This window comes from Podarcis cretensis (assembly GCF_951804945.1).
Source record: "Podarcis cretensis genome assembly, chromosome: 6".
NCBI lineage: Eukaryota > Metazoa > Chordata > Lepidosauria > Squamata > Lacertidae > Podarcis > Podarcis cretensis.
In genome coordinates, this window is record NC_137175.1 from 46195383 (window position 1) to 46220209 (window position 24827).

The 24827-nt window shown below is 40.4% G+C and overlaps 1 protein-coding gene across 12 annotated transcripts in view; it reads right to left on the reverse strand.

Annotated features, from left to right (window-relative positions):
• ANKS1A (ankyrin repeat and sterile alpha motif domain containing 1A) overlaps nucleotides 1–24827 on the reverse strand; it is a 119015-nt gene that overhangs the window by 86467 nt on the left and 7721 nt on the right. For 9 of the 12 annotated variants that reach the window (XM_079980844.1, XM_079980840.1, XM_079980846.1 and 6 more), the window contains exons 2-4: nucleotides 9766–9846; nucleotides 7605–7761; nucleotides 5769–5831 (exon numbers count right to left, since the gene is read on the reverse strand). In XM_079980844.1, coding sequence (XP_079836970.1) covers nucleotides 5769–5831; nucleotides 7605–7761; nucleotides 9766–9846 — 301 coding nt within the window. Of the gene's footprint in view, nucleotides 1–5768; nucleotides 5832–7306; nucleotides 7367–7604; nucleotides 7762–9765; nucleotides 9847–24827 lie in introns of those variants that run through there. The other 3 variants (XM_079980847.1, XM_079980843.1, XM_079980842.1) reach the window with 2 other exon arrangements.

Genomic DNA, 24827 nt, shown 5'->3' on the forward strand with positions numbered 1-24827 from the left:
CGAAGGAGCCTTTTTAAAGGCTGCGGAGCGGGTGACGGGGGGGGGTGTGGTGCTGTGAGTCCAATGCTTCCCCTGCCCAGCGAAGCTGCATGCCATTCGGCAGAGAGCAACGACTTCTTCTTTGAAAATTTTGGATTTGGACTAAAAGGAACAACCCGTGAGTAAATTGATTGGACTTAAAAGGGAAATTTGATCTTTGAATTTGGAGCGAGCGGGGGGAGTGCAAAAAGGAAGTCCGCCCCCCCTGTTGTAGATGGCTCAACGCAAGGATTTGACAACTAAGATCGAGAGATGAACTTGTTTACCTGAAAAAAAATTTTAACTTCACGAAGGGAAATTACAATAATTGTGCTGGAGGAGAAGACTGATTTGTGGGAACTAAAATGCAACCCCCCTGGGAACCGGGAACGATCCGCTATGAGAGACTGGTGAAGAGACACAGAAACTTTGACAGCTGTCGAAGTAGCTGTCAAAGCAGGAAAATAAAAGAGAACTTTGTTACGATGGCTTTGCTGGTTAGATTTGTTACAATTTGGACATAAATTATTGGAAATAAAGGCAACAAGTTATTTGACTTTTGGGTCTGATTTTGAAAGAAATTAAGTTACCATATTCCCTCTAGAGGGAGGCTGGGACATTGCAACAGTAGCAGCAAGTGGGAAAATACTATGAATTTGAGCAGGATCTGTTATCTCTTGGGAAAGCTGCAAAAACGAAGCATTATTTTGTCTACAGAGGTTTCTATACTAAAGGAGACAATGGATTTATCTATTGAAGAAAGGAAGGGACTTGACGCAAGTTATGTTCCTGAATAACAAAAGCCTCTGTGGAGAACAAGAAGTTTCTGAATTAGAAGGTTTCTGCAGCAGAACAGGAAAAAGCAACCTGAGGAATAAGAACTGGACCAAATTTGAAGCCGGAGTATTTGGAACATCCAGACTTTAAAAGGACCAAGAAATAGAATTTAAGTTAGACTCTTAAACATAGAGGTCTGGATGGAAGAACAATGACTTTTTCTGAGAGTTTTTTCGAGATTGGACTTTCTGAAATTAAAAGCTATCAAAAGATGGCAAAGTGGAGTTGAGATATAGACGTGGATACACCAGGCTGGCAGTAGACAATGGATGAACTTTGGGGATTGGAACCGGGGAATGGGGGGGGGAGATTTGGAATCCAAAGGCTATAAAATTATATATTATTTCTTTCTTTTCTTTTTTCATGTTTGTTGTTTGAAAATAGGGGAATTCGTGGAAGGGAAATGGGGTCGATCTTAGGGAATTATATAAAATATAAGGAGAAATGGTTCATTAAGATAAATAAGATAAATTAATTTGGAATAAATGGGTTATTTAAAATTACAAATAAGGTTTTAAAATTTGGGGTAAGAGTCTGTGGAATCAATTTAAGGGAAATGGAATACAAGAGGGGGAGGGGGGGGAGTCCGGGAAAGATGCCACTGAAACCAAGTGTAAATCATATTTGTTTTTTCTTTCTTTCTTGCTATCTTTCCTTTTTATTCTGGAAAATTTTTAATATTATTAAAAATATATATATATATTTCTGTGTTAGCAGAGTCTGCAACCTGAAGCGTATGTAACCCGAGGTACCACTGTACTTTATAACATTCAAGATCGAGCATTACATCGTGTGTGTGGAGAGGGTCAAAATAAGTCTCTGAAGTATTTTTTCAAATGGAGGAAATAGGTTTTGAAGTTTTTTCTCCTTGACATATGAATAGACTTGTTGCAAGTCCCACCAGAAGGAAGCAAATAGCAAGAAGAAGAAAATCAACCTGACTGAAGCAAGCTTTCACTGTATGACAACCTACTGTACAACTGAAAGCACTACTGATGGGCATACAAAATGGTATATTTCTAATGTTTCTGTATGCATTCTGTGCAGGTTTATAATAGACTTTTATAGTTTTAGGTTTTTTTCTGCTCCTACAGAATGCTTAACAAAGGATATTTGTGATAGAGAAATGAAATTACTATTTAAAATTTCCTAATTTATTATACATGTTAAAGAGACCTAGATTAGGTTTGAAATGTCACTTGATTTTAAAAGCACATTAAGTCCTTATTAAAATTTGATTATGTCTAAAAGTTCACTAAGTCATAGGAATGCAAAGTTATGTAAGAACCTAAGAAGAGCCTGCTGCATCAGGCCAATATCCCATCTAGTCCAGCATCCTGTTTTCACAGTGACCAGCCAGATGCCTTTTTGAAGTCTGTAAGCAGCACATGAGCGTTAACAGTGCTCTGCTCATCTGCAATTCCCAGTATATGGTATTCAGAGGCGTACTGCCTCTGTTTCATAGGCATAAGCATATTTGACTCAGAGTAGCCCGCATATGTGAATACTCAATACATCTGCCCTTACCACAAACACTACCCTTGCCTGAAACTATTTGCAATTTCCTCCCCTCTATCTGGAAAATTTGTCCCACTACACCTTATTTTTAAAATGCAGAAATGATTGCACAAACATCAAAAGTAAATTGTTACACTTTAGAATTAAATACTTTAGAATTGCCCCCCCCCAAGAGATTCATTTCCCCATTATAAAATAAAAACTTCATGTAAGTAAAGTTTCTGTACATTGTGTGTTAAGGACTTTTCAGTATGGAGTAAAAATGACTGAGGTGGAACATGATATAGATGAGTAAAGTTATGGCATGGAGAAACTGGATTCAAAGAAACCTGCCCATTTCTCACAGTACCAAAATTTGTGGTCATCCAATAAAATTCGCTAATAACGGGTTCAGGGCTGACAAAGGAAATAGAATTATGCACAATATATAATTATGGAATCAACCAGTATAACATGGTGAGACGGAACTTTTAGATGCCTTTTAAAGTGTTCAATTCATGGAAGCTGGATCTATCTATTAACTAGCGGTGGGGAACTGGATCCAGCCAGTGGACCAAATCTTCATCTCCTCAACCCCCTACAAGTAAAATTTGACAGGTGGGTGGGGCTGTTCACCTGTCAATCAACTCACATCATTATGACGAGGTGACCAGTTTTCACCAACATGGCTTGTAGAGGTCTGTCTGTGGTGCTTTGAAGCCCCAACAATCAACTGATCTCTGGAGCTTCAAAACACTGCTCATGACTCTGCAGGCATTGACCATCAGCTAATGGTTGTGAAGAGCCACACAGCAATTTCAAAGTCCTGAGGTTAGTGCCCTATAAGTGGTGCCTGCAAACCCCCTTTTGGTCCAGCTATGTCTTTTACCTGCCGCACACCTGATATCAGGTGAGTGTGGCTTTGCAAAAATACTCTCACAAGCCAATTTATGGAACTTCTTTCCAGAGGATATTTTGTCTGCTCCCACTGTGAATATTTACTGTATATATAAAGTCAAAACATTGTTCACCCCAGGCTTTGTTTCATATTTCATATGTGGTCCCTTTAGCATTTGCACTGTTGCTTTTCTGTATCTTATGTAATGATTTTATGACTATCACTTATCTTAGATGGATACAGTATTTAATGATTTCTAATATGAAGCTGCCCTGTACTCCAAATGGGAGGGAGGGCATGATATAAAAAGAACAAGCAAACAAATAAAATGCATCATATTTTCATGGCAAGTTGTGAAAATTTGTGACTCTATAAACAGCATGGGCATTTAGTTTCCATTTAATGGAGAAAAGCAGCTATTCAGTAACCACTAGTCCTTCCATCTGAAAGCCATGGAGACTTGTGTCACATGAGACTTACGTTAGCCTTGTGGATTTTGATATTGCTGTTGTTGTTAAAATTCCCTCAACATATCAAAATTGCAACTGGGGGGGGGGGGGCTCAGATTCAAGGGATCAGTTTCATGATTCTTTGGCTCCTAGCGCTAGACCTCAAGTAAATGATCTTGCTTTGTGTTCTTGCATGTGTCCAGAGAGCCAAAAGAAAATTCAATTCCACAATTGCCTCTTTGTTCTACATAGATTTATGTTTTGTGGTGCAAAAGGTGCATAGGCTGTATGACCAAATATTTTGGATTACACTCCTGGATAGTGTAAATGGGTTGTATCAAATAAAGTTGTTCTGGACTTCCACTTGCGCAACAGAACTGCCCCTCCTTCTCCTCTCCTCATGCATCCCTTCAAATCTGCTCTGGAGGGTTGAGGGCATATGGGGAAAGAGGAGGAGAGAAAGTTGCATAAGTAGAACTCCATGAGCTAATGAAACAACGTTGTTGGATGCAACCCAGTGCTCTATTTAGTTGCAAACCAATTTTAATTATTTGAGTAACCAAATATATGAATCACCAAAGAGAAAAGTTGGTTTAAATCCATTGATCTTCTTCCTTAATTATTTAAAATACCGGGATTGTATCCAAATGCTGCCCCTGCAGAAGAAGAAAAGCTTTTGATCCAGAAGGAAACATCCACTAATGGAGGGAAATCAGATTTTACAAAATTCCCCTCCTTCATGCAGTCCAAGCCCTCTCATCATTTCTTCTAGATGGTTTCCCAACCCTCTAGTTGGGACACTGGGAAACTAGCAAAAAAAAATAAATGCCTCCCTTCTTCCTCTGTTTGTAGACAATTCCCACAGGAGCAGGAGCACCAGGAAAACCAACTGGCTGATGCAAATATTGGCCACCATGTTCTTGATGATCCCATAATAAAGGCTGTTACATGTATCATAGAGTGTGATATACAATCTTTATGAGTGGCAAGGAAGTGGGGAGCACAGTTTCTGAAGAACCACAATGCCCCCAAATCCTCAATGGTACTTGGCAGGGGCAAAGTCCAAGCAAGCAATTTAGTGATGCAATCACCAGAACTTATGCATTATTATTCCTATCACAGTAGGTCATTTACTATACTAATGATTGGGTCATACTGTATTAAAAGCTCTGGTGCACAGTTTACATCCCACATTTCCTGTAATAGGAATCTACTTGCAAAAGTGCCTTCCTATTAATTTCAAACCATCAAATTTTAGTGTATGTAAAGCCATGCAGATGAAGCACAGTAAGGTTTTAGATGGCCCTTAACAGTAGTTGAGTAGGTATAACAGAAGAGCTCAGTCACCCTGGTATTAAAAAACAAAATAGACTGCTTTATATTATTTCTTTGGAGCTTGATTATAACAGTCAATTAAATAGTGTGGTTCAAAATCTACTACTGGACTGCATATGCAGTAACCTCAGAACTCCATCAATGATTCTCAAAAGTTTTGTTTCATAAATTATGCTTGTACTTTATAAATGAGGAACTGCTAGAAGCAAGGGTGAGATATAGGCAAGACTGAGACAAAGCAAGAGTTAGATGCCACAATGCAACCAGTGAAGCAAGAAAGGATACAGATACACACAGGTATTGCTGTTCTCAGTCAACCATTACCAGAAATATTCTGGAATTCTACAATGTGAGCCTCAATCTAGGTTTAGAGTGGTGTGTGGAACAAGCACTCTCACTATTTATCCCTTTCTTATTAAATGTGGGAGCCAATACTGAAACACTGTGAAATCATCTGTTGAAATTCTGCATCCCGTTGGGACCGACCAGCATCCCAACTATAGAATATCAAAGAACGGGAGGAAACCCCCTTAAATATCAAGTAGAATTCCCCCATCCAGACTATCAAAGGCTGCTTAACATAAATTCCACAGTAAATCGTTTGCATTTACAATCATGACCCTCCCCACCTCACAAGTAAGCATCATCAACCAACGAGATGATAATGCACCTAGAAGCACAAAAATACAACGCGGAGAAATGATGTAGTGAAATAGTGGCAGAGAAGTACACACCTTGGCATTGATATAGGGGTCAAAGGGGCCGTACTTTTTGAGTTCTTTGATCTCAAGAGCATTCTACAAAAAGGAGAGGAAAAGAAAACGTGATGATGAAATGGGCAAGATATAGCAACAAAGCAGTGAGTGACTCTGAACGGGAGGAATGACAGAACACGACAATATTTCATTCCAATGAAAAGCAATTAATCACAATGGCCATTCCAGCTGTCAATAACTGCACCATGCACATCATTTTAAAGATAGCATGCAAACGTTACGTGACAATCTTTTATAGTTCACTGTTTAACATTTTTTTGTATGTTTTGTCTCATGCTAGCCACAGATTGCAAGATCATTCACTTTCATATGGCCCCTTCCAATAACCCTAGAGAATGGTGAACAGTGTTATAAACTTAAATGCTGTTGACTGGAACAAACTAATTGATCACAGCTGTGCTTGAGAACATGATGAGCCAGTCGAAATTTTAAAAAAAGATTTGCCAACAATATAATCAAAGGCCATTTTAACATACACATTTAGCTATTTTCATATGAAGAATATTACTAATCAGCAATTGAACAGCACTGCCGACTTTCTTTTCAAATAGAGATTGTATTCCTATAATAGACAATTTATGGGAAACATCAGAAAGCTACATGACTTCATAGCTGTTAAACCCCCACAATCATGGAATTTTATCTTTAATTGTGAACGAAGTGTGCTGCCCATCACATCCTAGTTGCAATGTGGTCCACACTGGCTGAAGTAGTCACTGTGTGGTTCAGCATGGGTGATGCTTTCTATTGGAAGTGAAAATATTTACAAAAGGCATATCCTCAATTACTTTAAGTCTCACCCACAGTGATAAAACACACACACTGCCCACAGTATAGAGAGACCTCCAGCCAGGCCACAGTAACAGCACCTGGTAAAAAAGAACTCCACGGCATTCCCAGTACTTCAGTTTCTTTGAACACTAGTACCTTTTTAATTTGATGCTATCTTAGTTGCAAGAAATCTGAAGAAAATTTGTCAACCAGTTATAATTCAATAGTATTAGAATACAAATACCCCAAAGACCAGTGTTCCACACAAAAACTAGAACAGGAAAAAAACTTGATTCTCTGCAGTAGTCAGACTAAACTAACCAACGTATATATTTAATTTTCATTGTGTGTTCAGTGAGGGTGTAAAGGACATTTGGATTTTTAATAGGAATTTTGTAATTCTGCTAGCTTCTCTGGGATAAATATAAGTTGTATGGAACAATTTTTTTAAAAGAAGATGCAAATCAATCGGAATGCAATTTTTAAAACTGGGGCAAGTACATATTCCCCTCTCACTTGAGTAGAATCACTGCTCTTTAGTAGGTTAATAATGAATAAGTGAAAGCTTTACTATAATGAACTTCACAATATTAGCTTGCCAAGCACAAGTACTAGAACAAACTAAGCGCAGCTACAAAAACATGACTAAAGGAGACTAAGGTTACTTTAATTGGCTCCAACACAGAAAGGAACTGGTACATCAACTACACCAAGTTTCAAATTACCCAGCAAATGGAAGAAAAGCAATGGTTAACATCCTTCCATCCTGCACATGTTGCAGCTCATGTACTGCTTACTTCCACAGTTTCTAATCAGGTGGCCGGCCAGAAGTGCAGTTTTCAAGACAGGTATTTGTTTTCCTGCATAGAGATAGTATTTAACATTTAACTCCTTGCCATGCAATAAATCCTGAATAAATCTGAGTCTCATAGATGCTGAGTATCATAGATTCTCACTCTCCTGGAGAATAATCCTAATATTATTAGGTTATTAAAAGCATGAAAATAAGAAACATATTCAGACCTGCTCATTCACTTTAGTGTGAGATGGCCCCTGGTGTATTAGTAGTTTCACTATTTCAGCATCTCCTTTCCAAGCTGCCAAATGAAGAGGATAACAGCCTTTGCAGTCGGCCACGTTGGTTAATGCATCATTCCTTAAAAGAACTTCCACAACATCCCTGTAAGGAGGAGAAATGATGTTGTGAGATATTTAGAGTACGTCTAGATGAGAGTCAATAATGAAAAGAAAACTGATTTAAGATACATAAACAAAATGATTGAGAATACATTTTATAAGTCAGTCTAAAAAGATTCAGCTTTCAAAATATTTTTGGATTCAGGTGTTCAGTTACGGACTGCTTAGAACCACAGAAATGAAAGCAGCCTTGTAGTTCCTTCCACCCAGAGAAAATAAGGCTGCAATCCAAAGCACGCTTACTGGAAGAGAGTTAGTAGAGCTTATTGTGGAGGAAGTGGGCTGGAATAATTTATTTTAATCACTCTAGCTACACATGAGTGTGCAGGGGGTTTGTACTAATCTCTAAAGTTGAGCTAAGGCTCATCCAAGCAACTGAACTCCTGAATGCTCACAACCTAGCTATGCTTGCATCAAAATGGCTTGAAAAAGGCTGGTGTTTCACTGCTTTAGTATATTTTGAATTTTATTTGTACAATTTATGTACACTAAGAGCATAAAACCTACTCTCAGCAGATCAATACTGATCAAGTTAACAGCAAAATATACCAGTATATCAGTGTTTCTCAAACTGAAGGGGGCAGCACTAAAGGAGAATTGTCTTACATACGGTAACTTATTAGTTACAAAGATGTAAGTATCATAGCTATAGAATGGAGGGAATTGCTATAGAATCAGAGGTGTCGGCTTCTCCAGAGGATGAGGGTGGGGCCTGATGCAACATCACACATGTGATGTCACAAGGTGCTGGGGACAGAGCCCAAATGCCCTCCGAAAATGGAGGGGGCCCCACCCCCTCAAAGTATCTATCTATCTATCTATCTATCTATCTATCTATCTATCTATCTACCTACCTACCTACCTATCTACCTATCTACCTATCTACCTATCTATCTATCTATGGGGGTGCCTATGTATAGGATAGAGGGTTGCAAGTGACAGCTGTGAGTCCAGTTGTCTCAGAGGGTAGTAAAATGTTTGTTAATGCTGGGGAGGGCACAGAAATTGGGCTGAAAGGTGGAGCAGCGTAGTGGGGCTATAAAGCAGTTAAGTGTAACTAATATAGATATTAAAAGGTTCTGAGGGGTTAAGAACTACAATGACAAAGTTCAGAAAATGGCTTGAGAAGCACTGGATGAAATTTTCAAGTCTGCCATAAGCTCAGCTTTGATAAACTACTCCAGCACGCAATAGAATATATGCCTATAATGAAGATGTCACACAATCTGCATAGCACAGCAGTATTTAGGAATGCTGATACAGGCTTCAAGAGTTTGCTAAAGTGCATCTATGGGGTAAATTGTCATTGATATTTGAGCAACGGTTTATTTGTTTTTAACAGTTCAAACTTGAGGAAACCTAAATTACATAAAGCAAATGTATTGGATCTAAACATTACAATTCCATTTTGTGGAACAGTCTCTCACCCAACTGGAATCGATATGCATAAGTTTATCAGGAAAAGTAACTGAATCCTGACACCCTCCCCCACCCCTGAAAAAACCCTACTTTGGTATTTGATCTGGAACACGAGAAGCAACAGTATGAAGGTATGAATCAAATTTCCTTAGAGCTGCCTTAGAGTTGTGACTTGCCCTCTCTTTCATACTCTCAGAATTAAAGCCAGAGCATCTTAGGAGTTGAAATATGGGCTGGCATTTAGCAGATGAAGTCAATGTGAGATATGAGTAGCCACTGATTCAATCTTGTTGAGGTTCAGCAGACCAATCCTGTGTGAATTCCTCCACCCCTCATTTTGATATTGAGAATTACTGTAAACCCCACTCAGGCCTCAGTGGTGATAAACTCAGCAATATAGTGCAGCTCACTGCTGTATCGAAGCAGGTGTAACTTTGGTGATCTATTATCTGCTAGATATGGTGGAGTTCACATGGATCAATAGGGAAATGGTACATACATTGCCATAGGGTTTAACTTTTAAACTACCAAATTACCCAAATTGTTATTTCACAGATGGGTAGCTTACTTGTGACCATTCAAAGCAGCATGGTGCAATGGAGTATATCCGGTATTGTCAACACAGTTCACATTTGGTCCTCTCCATATGCTGTAAAATAAAAATACAGCATAAAGACATAAGACACATCAAGTTAAGCAAAAAGAAAGGAAAAGCCAGACTGAAGCAAGGTTTCTGCAGATTTTACCATAAAATGGCATACCCTCCCAAAAGCAGGATGCTCCAGGGCGAGTCATGTGACCCGTGCAAGGTCATGGAGCCGAAAAGACACACTTTTTCAGGGCCATGCTCACCACACCCAAAACACATGTTTTGGGAAGCAAGATCTCGCATGGCGCCCCCCCCCCCAATTGTACTGGTTGCATTGGGTCCCATACATTTCTAGGCCCAGTTCAAAGTGCTGATTTGCCCTTTAATGCCCCAAACAGTTTGGAATCAGGTTTCATGAACATCCTCCAAACCCCACATCAAATGCTCGCTTACAATACTCACAAAATATTTTCTGAAGAAAATAACTGTTTTGTACCTATCTAGACTGATCTAGCTAGCAGACTGGACTGCAGATCATTCCATAGATTTGTAGCCATCCAATAATGAAATTTCGTATATTACTTAGTTTCTCTCGAAGAATATGAAATTACAAGCTCACTGTGAGAGATATTAGGTATATTTCTACCCACCTAAACATGCTGGCTGGCTGAATACCATAGGAATATAGTTGTAAGAATAAAGCTGAAACAATATTATGTTTTCTTCTAACTTCTTGAATTAAGGACCATGACCATCAAGCATCTTGATTTAGATATAGGACAGGGTTTGTTAACTGAATCCTGTTTTCAGGAGATCAGCACCCTCTATACTTGTCTAATCTCATTTATCTATCGCCGCAGCACCTGGAAGGAAACCTAAAGGAAACTGAACCTAAATTTCAGAGGTTTTTAATGCTACAGAGTGTGCACCCAATTTCCTGGCTATAAATGTGTTTGCCAGCGAAAGCACCAATACTTTCTTTAAAAGAAAGTAAAGAGTAGAAAGAAAAGAGTAAAGAGCAGAATCCAAAATATGCCATGGTCTAGCCTGAGCTATTTCTTAAAAATGAAGGGAGGCATAAAGGACCTCTTTAAGAAGCTCATTTTATTGCCAGAGCTAATAGGGGAAAATAGTAACATATTTTCTAGTAGTCTAAAGACAGTCAACACACTTAAGGCAACGTGACATGACAAGCACCTACAGTTCCTAATTATAAAGCTAATTCAGATATTACTCAAACTGTGTAACCATTTAATGAAGCTTCACTGCCAATTACACTGTCACACACAATTTGAACTGTTGCCTAAGCATCACTTAATATTCTAGTCTTGAACAGGAAACATTTGGTATGTGTAATGCTCTAATATTATGCTCTCATTTTTCTAGCAGAAAAGAGGCTTTTGATAACTCAAGATTTATTTAGCACTTCAAACGTAACATTGATGCCAAGGAATTTTGAAACAAAGGAGGTAATTAGTTGCCAACACAAGCCGAGTAGGAGGCAGATCTGCCAAAGCGGGGGAGGGAGCGTCCTCTCCATATAAATTGGATTTTTTTTAAAAAAAAAAATGCACTCTGGAAATAAGGAGCACAAAACAAACACAGTATGCAATTAATCTAAACTGGGTATTTAATCTGTGGCAGTGGGAGAGGGGAGGGGGCTCTTTCCACAAGCCTGAAGTATGCCATCAAGTGAACACACCTCTATATCATAAAATACTCCTGATTACACTCCCTCTGTGCAAGCTCTACTACAGTGGTGCAAAGCAACAATCATCTTCAGATGACATCCCTAGCAGCTACTTCACAGTGCTTCTGTGAGGCTTGCTTTCCATGCAGATAAGAAAAAAAGCCTATTATAGGAAAGCAGGAGAACACCTCCCTTTTACAACAAGAAATGAGTTACAATTCCCATCCCAATGCATCCTGGTTCCCTAGATACTAAGTAGGTAGAAGCGACTCAACAAAAGCCACTGCTTAGAAATAAAAACGCCTTGTATTTGACTGGTAGTTCTACACATTTACAAGCCATTATATTAGAGTAGGGGGACTCATTTTCCTATTGGTCATAGATAATGGAAACATACAAAGATAAGCTATTTGACCCAAAGCGTAAATATAAATAGAAGGTAAAAGAAAGGACAGATCATTTGTGCACATCATGCTACAAAGAATAGCTCTAAGGAAGAGAGAAACAAAGTAAAATGCTGCAAAAATAATCAAGCATGTTTTGAAGGCGTGCATTTATTTTATCCTAAAACCAATTTAATTATAGCAGCTCTCAGCAATCTCTCCCCCTTACCAGAATATAGCCAAGCAATTTGATCCTATACAGCAGTGAAGTTTACATCCCTCCTGGCAATGGAATAAGTGGTATGTCTGGATAATTTTCTTTCCTGTAAAAATACTGTACTCTTCAAAGTCAATATCAGTAAAGCCACCTTTCTCAGAGTATGCTGCCTCCATGAATGCAAGAACAGGGAAAAAAAATCAGATCACTACAGAGGACAAGGATACAGTCCTAGGATGGGCTGTCAAAAGAATATGCTCCAAATTCAGTCTGCTTTTGAAACAGACTGAAAATATATATAATTTATATTTGAAAAAGCATAGTGAATAGGAAGTAGTAGCAACGAAGTGGATGTGCAATTGATTAAAAGGCAAACATAAAATAGTGCCAATAACTCAACATCACATTGGAAGAGAGCAATTAGACACCTGCATTTTCAGGAAACACTTGAGTGCAGGACAAATTTCAGATGCAGAAACACAGCCACTACATTGTGCATAAGCACACCATCAAGCCGTGAGCAGAGGCAGCTGACACAAGGGGGATGAGGAGAGGCACAGAGCTTAACACCAGACCCAGTACCCCCTTGTAAAAGCAGTTATCAGGAGGCTGCTGTAGCTGGGTTATTTGGGAGACACTTAATATGAAGACAAGGCCCTGACAAGGTTGCATTCCTGAGTGACTGAACGTGGCGAGTACTCCCCAAAGCAGCACACCTTGTATTGGTGCTGGGAGCTCTGTTTTACAATAGTATGGACCTTCCCAGAGGATGTGCTACAGAACGTGGTACTGGGCCATGTGTGCATGATGCCATGGTCATTTGTTTATGATATGCTAGGGGATTCTACTAGGTTCACCATGGCTTTTAACCTCAACATGCAAAGTGCTTGCAGAGACAGTCCAGAAATCTGGGGCTCTTCTTCACCAGTATATGAATAACAGACAACATAATGACTACAACTTCCATTATCCCTGACCACTGTCCATGTTAGCCGAGGCTGATAGGAGCTGTAGCCCAAATCATGTGGAGGACACCACATTGATGACCCCTACTGTAATCTTCCCAACCTTTCCAACAGTGTTTCATGGTCAAATAAAAATTTATGCAGCTTGATAGGAATTGGTTCTTTATTTCAGGGAAGTCCAACCAGTTGACCGCGATCGACAGCTTGATCCCCAGGTGATATTGGTCACTTGGTCAGTCCCCCGGGTGGATATTGGTCAGGCATTTCTGGCCCCGCCCCCTTGCTGTGTCATTCATTCGCACAGGGTCGCTAAAACGGAAGATGGAGTTATTGTTGCCCGGCTCTGTTTTTTTGCATTCCCATTAACAAAGACTGCAAATTCGGTGCCCCCCTTAAAAAAAAGCTCAACAACTTTGACCTGGCCCCCTAAAAAAATGGGTAGATCACGTCAACATTTTTTTTCTGGGAGTAGATCACAGTCTCTTGGGAGTTGGACATCCCTGTTTTATTTTATCCCTGGCTTGGGCACAGTTCTTTTTTAATTCTGTTTTTGTCCTGTTTATATTTTATGTTCCCTTTTAGCCACCTCAGCATAGGATACAAGAGAATGGCAGACCATAAGATTATTATTTTAAACCCAGTAAAGTAGCTGTATGTAATTTGAAATTTTGTCACAAATTATATTGAATCCTTTATGTCAAGTATGCTATGGAATCTGTAAGCTTGCAATTCAAAAATATGTTTATGTAGTAAGTTAAAGATCTAAGAAGTATAGGGCTTTGTTTAAATATGCATGTCAACAGTTAGCAGTATTTTTTGTAACCAGCTATCGTCAATAGTATATAATCCATGTAAACAGTTACTTGTAGTATTGAAACTTCCAGAGTTGTTATATTTACATAGTTATGTGGACAAGAATTAAATACAGTACTTAAGAAAAAACAAGATGGGCCAAAGAAGACATTTGTGTAATCAGAATGCACTTCACACAAGATGAGGGGTGTCCAATTTCTATTGAGGTCCTCCAACTGTACATCCATCCACACCCCACATCCTGTTTGGTCTCTCAAGTCTCAGAAAATACTTTTTTAGGGGTACTGCAGCAGATCTGAGGTGGTGGCAGGAAAGCCCAGCTGCGTAAGCACACGCCAGCTCACAATCCTCTGGATCTAAGCATAAAAGATCAACAACAATATACCTGAACGAGTAACAGCATTACAATGCAGCTTACAACTGATGACAGGTTTTGCAAACTAACTTGCATGTTTTCAATACTTTAAATTTGTATACAGTGCACACAATACAAAGCCCATGCAGGCAACTCATATGCATGGGGGTTGTGTTCCGGGTCATTTAGAGCATTGGCGGGGTACGTACAGTGGCGTAGCGTGGGGGGTGCAGGGGGGCCGGCCGCACCGGGCGCAACATCTGGGGGTTAGGGTTAGGGGGTGCAAATCCACGGGTTAGGGGGCGCAAATCCATGGGTTAGGGGGCGCAAATTACTTGCCTTGCCCCGGGTGCTGACAATCCACGCTACGCCACTGGGTACGTATAAGCCCGCCCCGCCCCGTTCCGTGGCCAAAAATAGTGCATGCGCCAGCGGTTGCACATGCCTCAAACTCGCACAAAATGGGAGTTGCCTGTACTTGTAAGACTAATTCTCAGGGTAGAGACCCGTTTTTTGGTAATACGGTTCTATAAAGCTTTAGAACTGATAGCACTATGGTGACTGTTGTACACTGCAGTTATTGTGTTTGCGAGTCATTTTTATGACTAAAGCATCATCATCATCATCATCATCCACACTACCCCAAACTCATAGCAGCAAGATACTCCAGGAGTTCCTGTGCTTTACCCAGGGTTGAGTTTCCCTGGAATGAAGTTGTTCTATGACTATGTTCATACAGAATTTATAAGATTCCAAAGCATTCTATCATGTATACATAAATGAGCTGTAAGAACCTGCACTATCTTGGTTTAAGCTCCCTGATTAATATTCATGCCATTTTAATGCCCTATATGCACTGGCCAAGCAGAATGTGAGTGCTTACTCACCATGAGGTTCCAGGCCGGGCTAAAAATTTAAAAATACAATGTTTAAATCATAAAAAATATATCGCTTAGGAGCTCAAGTCTGGGGAGGCACAGCCTTTCCTACAGAGATAGTTGTATGGTGTAGTAAGGCAAGATGTAGCTAGCATCAGAAATTGAGAATGTCTAATACACAGAGATTAGAGTACACTGTATTTGAAAAAAGCAGCAATCACAAGTTTCTTAATTATGATGCTTTGAATTACAAACATATTTTTACAGAAACATAGTACATTGATGCAGTACCTATGTAATGCACAGTTCCTCTATCATAAGCAGTTCCAGTTTGAATGCACATGATAACTATTACATGCACAATCAATAATGTTGAATTGATTACCTGAGCAAATCAAACAATAGTTGTGTCTGTGACATGAGCATTTGCTCTGCTACTGGAAACATGTGGAGATATCAATCCTATGAAAGGTGAAGCATGAGTGCCACCCCTACAAAGGTCCAGAGATGGCACAGTACCCAGTTATGGGTCTCCACCAAGTCCATGAAGAACATATAAATCACTACCTTTATAAATTTAATTGTACTGATATTCAAGTTGTAGTGCAATACAGTAATTATACAAATTGAGTCAGAAACAAATACAGCAGCCATCATATCATCAGCTGCATTCATAAGATATGTACCACGTCTCATATAGTTAGGCAGTTGGCAAGTTCAAGACAGACATTCAAGAGTTGCAACAGGAAGTTACATAAATGTTTAACGAACCGTGACATAATATCACTGTAATTATACGTTATTGGTGGCAAAAACACATTTGCCCCATACACTAGTACTTCCGTTGTTACAAGCTGCTTGCTCGAAAATATGCCACTATGATACACATAAGTAGTTTGATCGTGTAGCTTCTACAACATAATGAGGTTTTTTTTAAAAAAAAAAAAAAATCATACACAAAGTTTAGACAGGCACTGTATGTGGTGTTCATTTTGGACACGCTGAATTAGAGTATGAAACAATACCTTTTTAATTGAACTTGCCAAGCCCTAGTCTTATTTAAAAACTAGTCTTGTTCAGTGTGTGTGTGTGTGTGTGTGTGTGTGTGTGTGTGTGTATGTAGAGAGAGAGAGAGAGAGAGAGAGAATAAACCATTAACAGAATGAAAAAGGTATTAGCACACTAGAGAGGACAATCCATAATAGGCCAAAAGATGAGTGAGATTACTCCTTAAACACAACAAGACTTGGGGATTATCATGTTTGCATTAAGGCAATTCATGCAAGGGTGAATAAAGTTACCACCTTGGGCTGTATTAATTTTTATTGCATTTTCTGAAATTTAGGGTCTACAGCCAAGTTCCACCCTGTACCTAAGCACTGACACATTGCAATCTTAAAGTTAGACAACAACTTCTAATAAACTTTGCCACAGTTAAGTTTTCCTTTTCCCCCAGATTCATGAAATGTTGGTTCCTATCCTATCCCCAAGTATTTTATGTAAAAAATTAAAATTAAAATAAAAAAGCTAGCACGTGGGGTAGGTTGTGGGAGGCCATGCCTTAAATTTCTTATAACATTAATTTACTCACTGTGATACAGGGGGCACTGGCACTTTTGATGCAGTACTGTTGGTTAGGGAACCCCCAATAAGTATATCAGATTTTTTGCATATTTATTCAAATCCTTTCCGCTTTTAGCCATGGTTGCTTGCTTGCTCATCCCACCCTCCATTTACCTTATCACAAGGTACTGGGGGGGGGAGAGGTGGTGGTTATGTGTACAGTTGAATACCAGAATAAAGCACTGAGTATAGTACAAATAGGGACGCAGGTGGCGCTGTGGGTTAAAGCCTCAGCGCCTAGGACTTGCCGATCGAAAGGTCGGCGGTTCGAATCCCTGCGGCGGGGTGCGCTCCCGCTGCTCGGTCCTAGCGCCTGCCAACCTAGCAGTTCGAAAGCACCTCCGGGTGCAAGTAGATAAATAGGGACCGCTTACCAGCGGGAAGGTAAACGGCGTTTCCGTGTGCGGCTCTGGCTCGCCAGAGCAACGATGTCACGCTGGCCACGTGACCCGGAAGTGTCTCCAGACAGCGCTGGCCCCTGGCCTCTTAAGTGAGATGGGCGCACAACCCCAGAGTCTGTCAAGACTGGCCCGTACGGGCAGGGGTACCTTTACCTTTACCTTTTATAGTACAAATAGTGACCATTTTGCACAGGGGTCTATTCCTGACCCCCTGTGTGCTACTGCAAAGAACATATAAGCCCAGCCTGCCTTCGTCCCATTCCAGAGCCACCTCTGGGTCAGCAATGACAAGTGTGTGCAAGATAGCAAGCTCACACTTCTCACTGAGTTTGTATATACTGTATAAAATTACATCTGTAACAGGCTCATTTATCATTATATTTTTGGGAATGATTAATGTGTTATGTAGCTGTATTGTTTCATACTTTCTGGCTATCCCATGATCATATTATGAAGTACTGTAGCTGTGTTCTATGATACAAAACAAGCACTGCTAGGAGTTGTTTATTTTTGTTTTCCAGTGTATTTCTCATCAATGCAAAATTTTGGGTGGTGCAAGAAAAAAAAATCTGAAAATGTGGCTGAGAGAAAAAAGTTTGAGAACCACTGGAATAATTGCTAATTGTGTCATTTTAATTTTGTAAATTTTATACCATTTTATACCATTGCATTTCATACTGCTACCTCATGATTATTGGTAGTAAGTGCTTAAGAAATTAAATTAATAATGATAAATAATGTAGCATAGTGAACATGATGCCAGTAAATGTCTATCTGGTGACAGATGCAAAAAGCACTGTGTGTGGGGGGGGGGCAATTAATTTGCGGCAGCATGGCAAAATAGGGAATGTTGGTTGGATTGCCTTTGCAATAGGCATGATTTCTTTCCCATTCACACCTGAACAATGGGAGAACTGTTTAACACCCACCCCTTTTTTAATGGTACCCTGTTTAAAATGCCAAAAAGGGGGATTCATGAAACTGTTTGTGGAAGTATACCTCTTTATTTCAGTTTAGTACAAATAAACTGAAATTGTAGGTAGACTTAAGCAGAGTTTTCTATTGCATCATTGACTGATCTAAAAACTTTTGAAAGGCATAATGCTAAAAACTTAATCGACAGCTTAAGAACTGAGCAAGCAATGACTCAGATTACTGTACATATCATAAGGTGGCTATGTATGCTACAATCAAACAGCATTAATGCAAAAGTGTGCATGAATAAGCAAATATTTAAAGTTGTCTCTACTTAAGCTACACAAACAATTGCCGTCTGTCACATCCATCTAAATTTAAATTGCTGAATGTGTTATCTACAAAAAAAAAAAAGGCAATTTCCTTCTAAAGCACTTACAAAGTGATATAACTAGACCAAACTAACCTCTGAACACAGGAAGCCATTCTTATTTAACATCAACTAGAAGAATGCTAGTTTAAAAATGCAGATGAAAGGTTTCCACTATGCCAGCGCCCTCAGCCAATAAAGCAAGATGAGCGCCGCAACCCCAGAGTCGTCCACGGCTGGACCTAACAGTCAGGGGTCCCTTTACCTTTACCTTTAAGTTGGGAATCCATTAAACAGCATACTCTGGGTTGAATTTATATTTAATAGCTAACCTGGTCGAATTTTTGGTCACAGAAATTTGAGGCGAAAACCGTCATAATCACTCCCACATATTCTTTCCATGAACTGCTTGCATTTCCCCCCTCCAATTAGCAGCTTCAATCATTTTCTTTAAAGTGATCAGAGCCACTTTAAAGGAGCTTGGCATCAAATCACCACAACAAATCAGAGTCAAGACAATGCTCCCTGCTATTACTTTGAATTAGCAAGAATTGAATCCATTTTTAATACATCCCAAATATTTACTTCACAGAGCTAATGGGGTGGGGGAATCTGTTGGGCGAGGACGGAGATTGAAGTTTAAGGCAATAGTTGAAGTGTGTGAGGTCGAGCACCCTCCTGTCAGTTGCATATTTTCCAGTGCCTTGTTATGAACCTAATATGTGGAGCTGCATTGTACTCCTTTCAGGAAGTTGTTTTACCAGCCTCTCAAGCCTCGGTTGCTATAGAAACAAGCCAATCAAGGTTGTTTCACCATGGCAGGGGAGAGAAGAGGATATATTTTACATACTGGTAAAGACCTTAAGAGCAGCAACTGAGCCCTCCAGTTTGACTCTGTGTTTTCTGTTAGCACCAACCATCATTTCCTTTAGAATACAATTCCAGGATTCATAAGCATCTTCATTCTTAACATCCACAATATACTCGATGCAGATACTGTTGCCTCCAAGGACAGAACAACATTTTTAGAGTAAAGAGCAGGTTTCCCTTCACCAACCTGTTGGTGCTGTTTTGTTTATCACCAATCATCCAATACTGGATCGATCGTGGATGAGGGGGCCAACCTGGTGTGTATTACTCGGCTTGCATCATGCTCCCTACTCAAGCTGGTAGAGATTGCTGGCATGGCATCTCTTCACATTTGGGGCTTGCTTAAATTATGGTTACCAGACGTCCCCGTTTCTCAGGGACAGTCCTCGGATTTACAAATTTGTCCCTGGACAAAATCCGTCCCCGGAATGTCTCCGGATTTCATTTAATGTCCCCAGATTTATATTTTAAGTGTTGTAGATTAGTAGGGAATGAATGTTGCGTGATTGGTTCAACGGCACAAGACACCTCATATGGGGACTTCTGGTGAGGCAAAATGGCAGACGCCAAAGCAGCGAGCACCGCTGATGCACACACACCCGCGACCCAAATTGAGCTGGGAGCGAGAACACCTGGCTACTCAGCCGATTGCCCAGCGGCGCTCTGGGGCCAGGAAAACCCCAGAGCCAATGCAGGGAGAAGGAAGAGAGAGAAAGAGGAAGGATAAAAAAAGGGGAGACCCGACCTTGCCATGCTGCTGCCGCCACTGAGGAGGAGAGGTAAGAGAGCACCAGGAGGGCAAGGACACGTGGCCGAGTCCAGGCCCAACCTGAGCCTACTCCACGGCAGCTAGCACTCCAAGAGAGCAGGCGGGGCCCAGAGGAAGGCCGTGTGACAGAAGAGACCACAGAAGACAATATATTACTTAATTATTTTTAAAAAATAAAAAAATAATTTCCCCCCTCTTTTCAGGGGAAAAAAAGTGTCCCCAGATTCTTTGAAAAAAATCTGGTAACCTTAAGTTAAACTGACCCTTAATTTTTAGCCCACACAAGTGAATACCCATGGATGGCAGAGGAGAAGCAAAATGTTCTTCATCTCAAATTGGAGACACTGCCTCAGTAGTTTAAGGAAGCCCCTGCTCACTTCCAGGTTTGTAAGTGTGTGTAGAAATGATTATTCAGTCAATTAAATGTCCACAAAAGGTAACTGACAGTCATAATTGCCAATTACATAATCATATGTAAATACAATGATTTCTTAAAGATACTGATTCGTTCAAATAGTCTTGACAATTCCTACTGGTAACAATTTACTTCCTGAAAGCAGAGTTACTGTAAGCCACAGTGATTGCAGGCATGTCACCAAAATCAGGGTTGCCAAAATATGATGCATCATAATACAGATGTAGTTCTGGTACATCAGTTAAGTCATGGTTTCGACGTCATGACTCCCTTTTGCAGGCATAAGAACATTAAAAGAGCTCTTCAGAATCAGGCCAAAATTCCGTCTAGTCCAGCCTCCTAGTGGCCAACCAGATGCCTATGGGAAGCCCACATGCAGGACTTGAGTGCAATGGCACTTTCCCCACGTGTGTACCACCTCTGATACTGGATATTCAACATCACCATCATGACTAGTAGTCAAAGATAGCCTTCTAATAGAATCAAAGAATTGTAGAATTGGAAGGGATCCTGAGGGTCATCTAGTACAAACCCTTGCAATGCAGGAATCTCAGCTATCATCTCAGCTCATCCATGGCAGATGGCTACCTAACCTTCAATTGTAACAACATTATCATTCAGTTAGTAACCCCCTTTTAAAGCTGTCCAGTTTGGTGGCTATCACTACATCCTGTAAGCAACTAATTCTACATTTTCATTGTGTGCTGTGTGAAAAATTTCATTGTGTGCTATGTGAAAAAGTACTTCCAAGTACAATCACACAATTACTGGTTTGAGATAATCATAGGCTGCCTGATAACACAATGACGAATTACAACCTGAGCAAACCATGAAAAGGGAGGAGGGAATCCACATGTGAAGGGGGAATGCTTTTTATCAGAAAATATTTAGATTTACTGATTAAAGGCCAGCTGAGTATGGGGAACAAATGCTGGCAAAGAGCCTGCACCACATCTGAATAGCTCTAGTCTAGGCTGGTAGAAGAATTATAGTTATTTTTACACTTTTAAGAGTAGCAGTCACTTTTAAACACTTACAATTACAAAAAAAGAGCCTACTCATTTTTATACTGCCTAAAGTTCTTTGGAGCTTTCCAGTTTTCCCCACACTGAAACTTTTACAGTTTGAGAGCCACAGACATGATCATCAGAGCAGGGAAGGAGGGGGAGCAGAGAAAACAGTGCACAAAGAAAAAAAATCAGTGCACACCTAATACCCATGGCATTTCTTACAACTAAATGAGGCCTGCCCTGGTTAAGTATTGTTTGCTACATAGGGTGTGGAATGCTAGACAGATCAACTGGGTGATAGGTTTCTTTAACCACAGTAGCACCAAGAACAGGTTAAAGCCCAAGCCTGGGTTAAAGTGAAAGCCCCACCAGATTTCTGTTATAAGATGTCTAGGGGGAATTTGTAACAAAATGTTGCAGTGCTGAGTGCTCCTGTTCAGCGCTCCAGTCATCAAACCCCAGGATATTCCAATCTACTCCCTTTTCTATTCAATTTTCAATCATACACACCACCCAAGCCAATGTTTTGTATCTACTGAGCATACCCAACCCTGATTTGGTTGTTCTGTGGTCCCCCCCAGCAAACCTTGAGGTTCCACAAGGTTCCTCCACATCTGCCAATACCTCATTCTCGAGCATGTATGGTGCCATTTTGGTTTGTTAAGGATCTGCACTCACCTTGGAAATAGAGCGCCTGTTGTACTTGAAGAGTACAGAATAGAATCTTACCGAAGAAACAATGTAGATATCAGTACATGCAGCCTTTGAAAACATGACCTTTGGAACCAAGCTTAATAGTCTCTTTACTACCGTCAAGCTATGTATTATGTAATACCATCCTAGGAGGTCTTATCAAGATGTTGGGGCACATTTCTGCATGAGGAAAGATTAGAATGTTTTGGCTTATTTAGCAGAGAAATGGTAAGAGGCTTATTCACAGTGTGGAGAAAGGGGATACAGAAGTTTTTCTCTCTTGGTAATAAAACTCAGGGTCACCTAATGAAATTGACTGGCAATCAATTCAGGATAGAAAAAATATAGTAGTACTTCATACAAACTATAATTAGCTTAGAAAGTTCACTGCCACAAGATTTGTTTATGGCCATAAAGGTGATGAGACAAATAGAGAAGACTGTCAATGGGTGTTATCTATGATAGTTAAATTCAGCCTCCAGATTGAGGCATCACCATCTCCTCTATTTCAGATTAATGCATTTATGTGCTTGAAAAGTTATAATCAAAACCCACCCATGCACAAGAGGGAGGCACTGGCAGACTCAGGACAAACCTCAGGTTTCAGGGTACAAAAATATTTAGAGAGGGGGGAATCATTAAAAAGATACCCCTCAAAAAAATAATAATCCAATAAAGACTTGATGGCTACAGAATGCTTTCAGACTAAGGGGAGGTGGGCTGCAAAGCGGGTTGGAATGGAAATGGAATAGAGCAGCAAAGTAAGGAGGACAAAGGAAGAGAAGCACAACACAGGAATATTAAAAAGATTCAGAAAGTCATATCACTCTGTCGATAGGTCATTTTCTAGTTGGCATAGAGAAGCAATGTCCCCAGAGATGGAAGCGAGAGGAGTCATAAAAATCAATTAAGAAATTAACCACATTAACACAGCTAGGATTGAGCACAGGTAGGTCAACTTCCAAAATGGAGAACTGCCCTCCAAAACAGCCCATTGAGGAATGAGCATACTCAGTAACCACATAATGCTGATTGACTGAAGAGATGGAATGGATGGTATTGCAGTGGGGGACATGTCTGACTACATTGAACAGTGCTGCATATCCCACTTGTTGCTATTAATCCTAGGTCATATGTGGGCTGTAGGAAGGAGGGCTGTGTTCTCTTCATGCCCTTCTCATTGGTTTTAGCAATGCTCTGGCTATTGTACTCAGCAGCTGAAGTGGGATCTGATCAATTCTGCTATGGTAGTGTGGCCAGCCCACTAGTTCCGAGACCCACCCAACAGATTCTCGTATAACTAAAGGAATGGAAGCTCTGTAGAGGTCTGAAATGGGCTGCAGCTTCCTATCATAGGACCTGTGAAATGTTGGTTTGGGAAAACTTAATGAATAAAGTCCCAAAGGCTCTGAAGCTCCTCTTCTCCAAAGCATAGCATTGCAAATTTATGTAGCACAGCAGCACTTACAAAATGCTTTCAAAGCTTGTGATCTTACAAAACATGTCCTTAATTGCAATGAGATTAAAATCATGATGGAGCACAATTTAAACAGGGGGCTACAAAGGTAGATAGAAATTTGGTGAGCAGTTGTTTTTGAGTGCTTGCATCATTGGCATTCCAAAAATAGAGCAAACAGGTCTCAGGAACTTAGCATTCCTATATAAAAGTTTGACTCCCCGCCCCCAAACTATATTCATGTTCCTACTCTAACAAATTAATGCCTGTAGGCTTGGTGTAGGGAGAACATGTCACTTCTGCTTTCTCACTGAAAAGTATGTTTATGTGTTCACAGTTGCAAAATTATAATACTGTAAGTAGGAAATGATTTTGCATTATCTTAAAATAACTCCAGTTCAATTCAGCAAAAATGTTACCATATTGGTCAGCATCTTCTAAAGCATATTTTTAAGGCTGAACTACATATTGGCAAAATTACATGAAAGAGATTGAGAATTGCATTATTTTTAAGTCCCAGGATTTTTATTTTTATTTAAAACTTACTCCACATACAAAATTAGCACATTAGGGGCAGGGCTGGGAAAGGCTAGGATGCTAGTTTCTGAAATGTTTCAGATATATTTACATAAGGTAGAACAGTACAGATGGGAAATAGCATTTTTATTCAGTGCTGTCAGAGCTGCCCAAGGTCCCAGCTCACAGAGGACCAACGCCTGGTCGTCGTTATATACAAAAGTCTTTATTGAAGTTCAGTTTCCATTCCAAAGCCGTAGCGCGCAGCTCTACGTCTTAAACCCTAGACCGCCGAAGTTCCGTCTGAATCTCCTCCCCCCTGACACCAGTTTAAGATTCTAGCCCTGCTCCACCTCTTCCTCTGCTCTCTTCTCCTCTGGGTCCTCCTGTCCGCTGGGGCATTCCCCTTTCTGGACTCTTCTGACGCTGAGTCCCCTGACTCCTCCCCCTGCCTCCGGCGGGCTTTAGGACCCGGTTCCCAATCCTCGTTCTCTGCTGCCCTGCGCACCTGTACTTTTGAACTTGGCTCTCGCGCCAACCCAGTGACCTTCCTCCTGACCGTTACACTGCTTCTGTCACTGCTTCCCTCTTCCGGGATGCTAGCTGGACCTGACCTCCCCTCCGTTGCCTGACTCTCCGATGGAGGCATGGTCAGCCCTGACTCCTCTTCTCTCCCTGCTGGGGGAGACGCTACCCCCGATA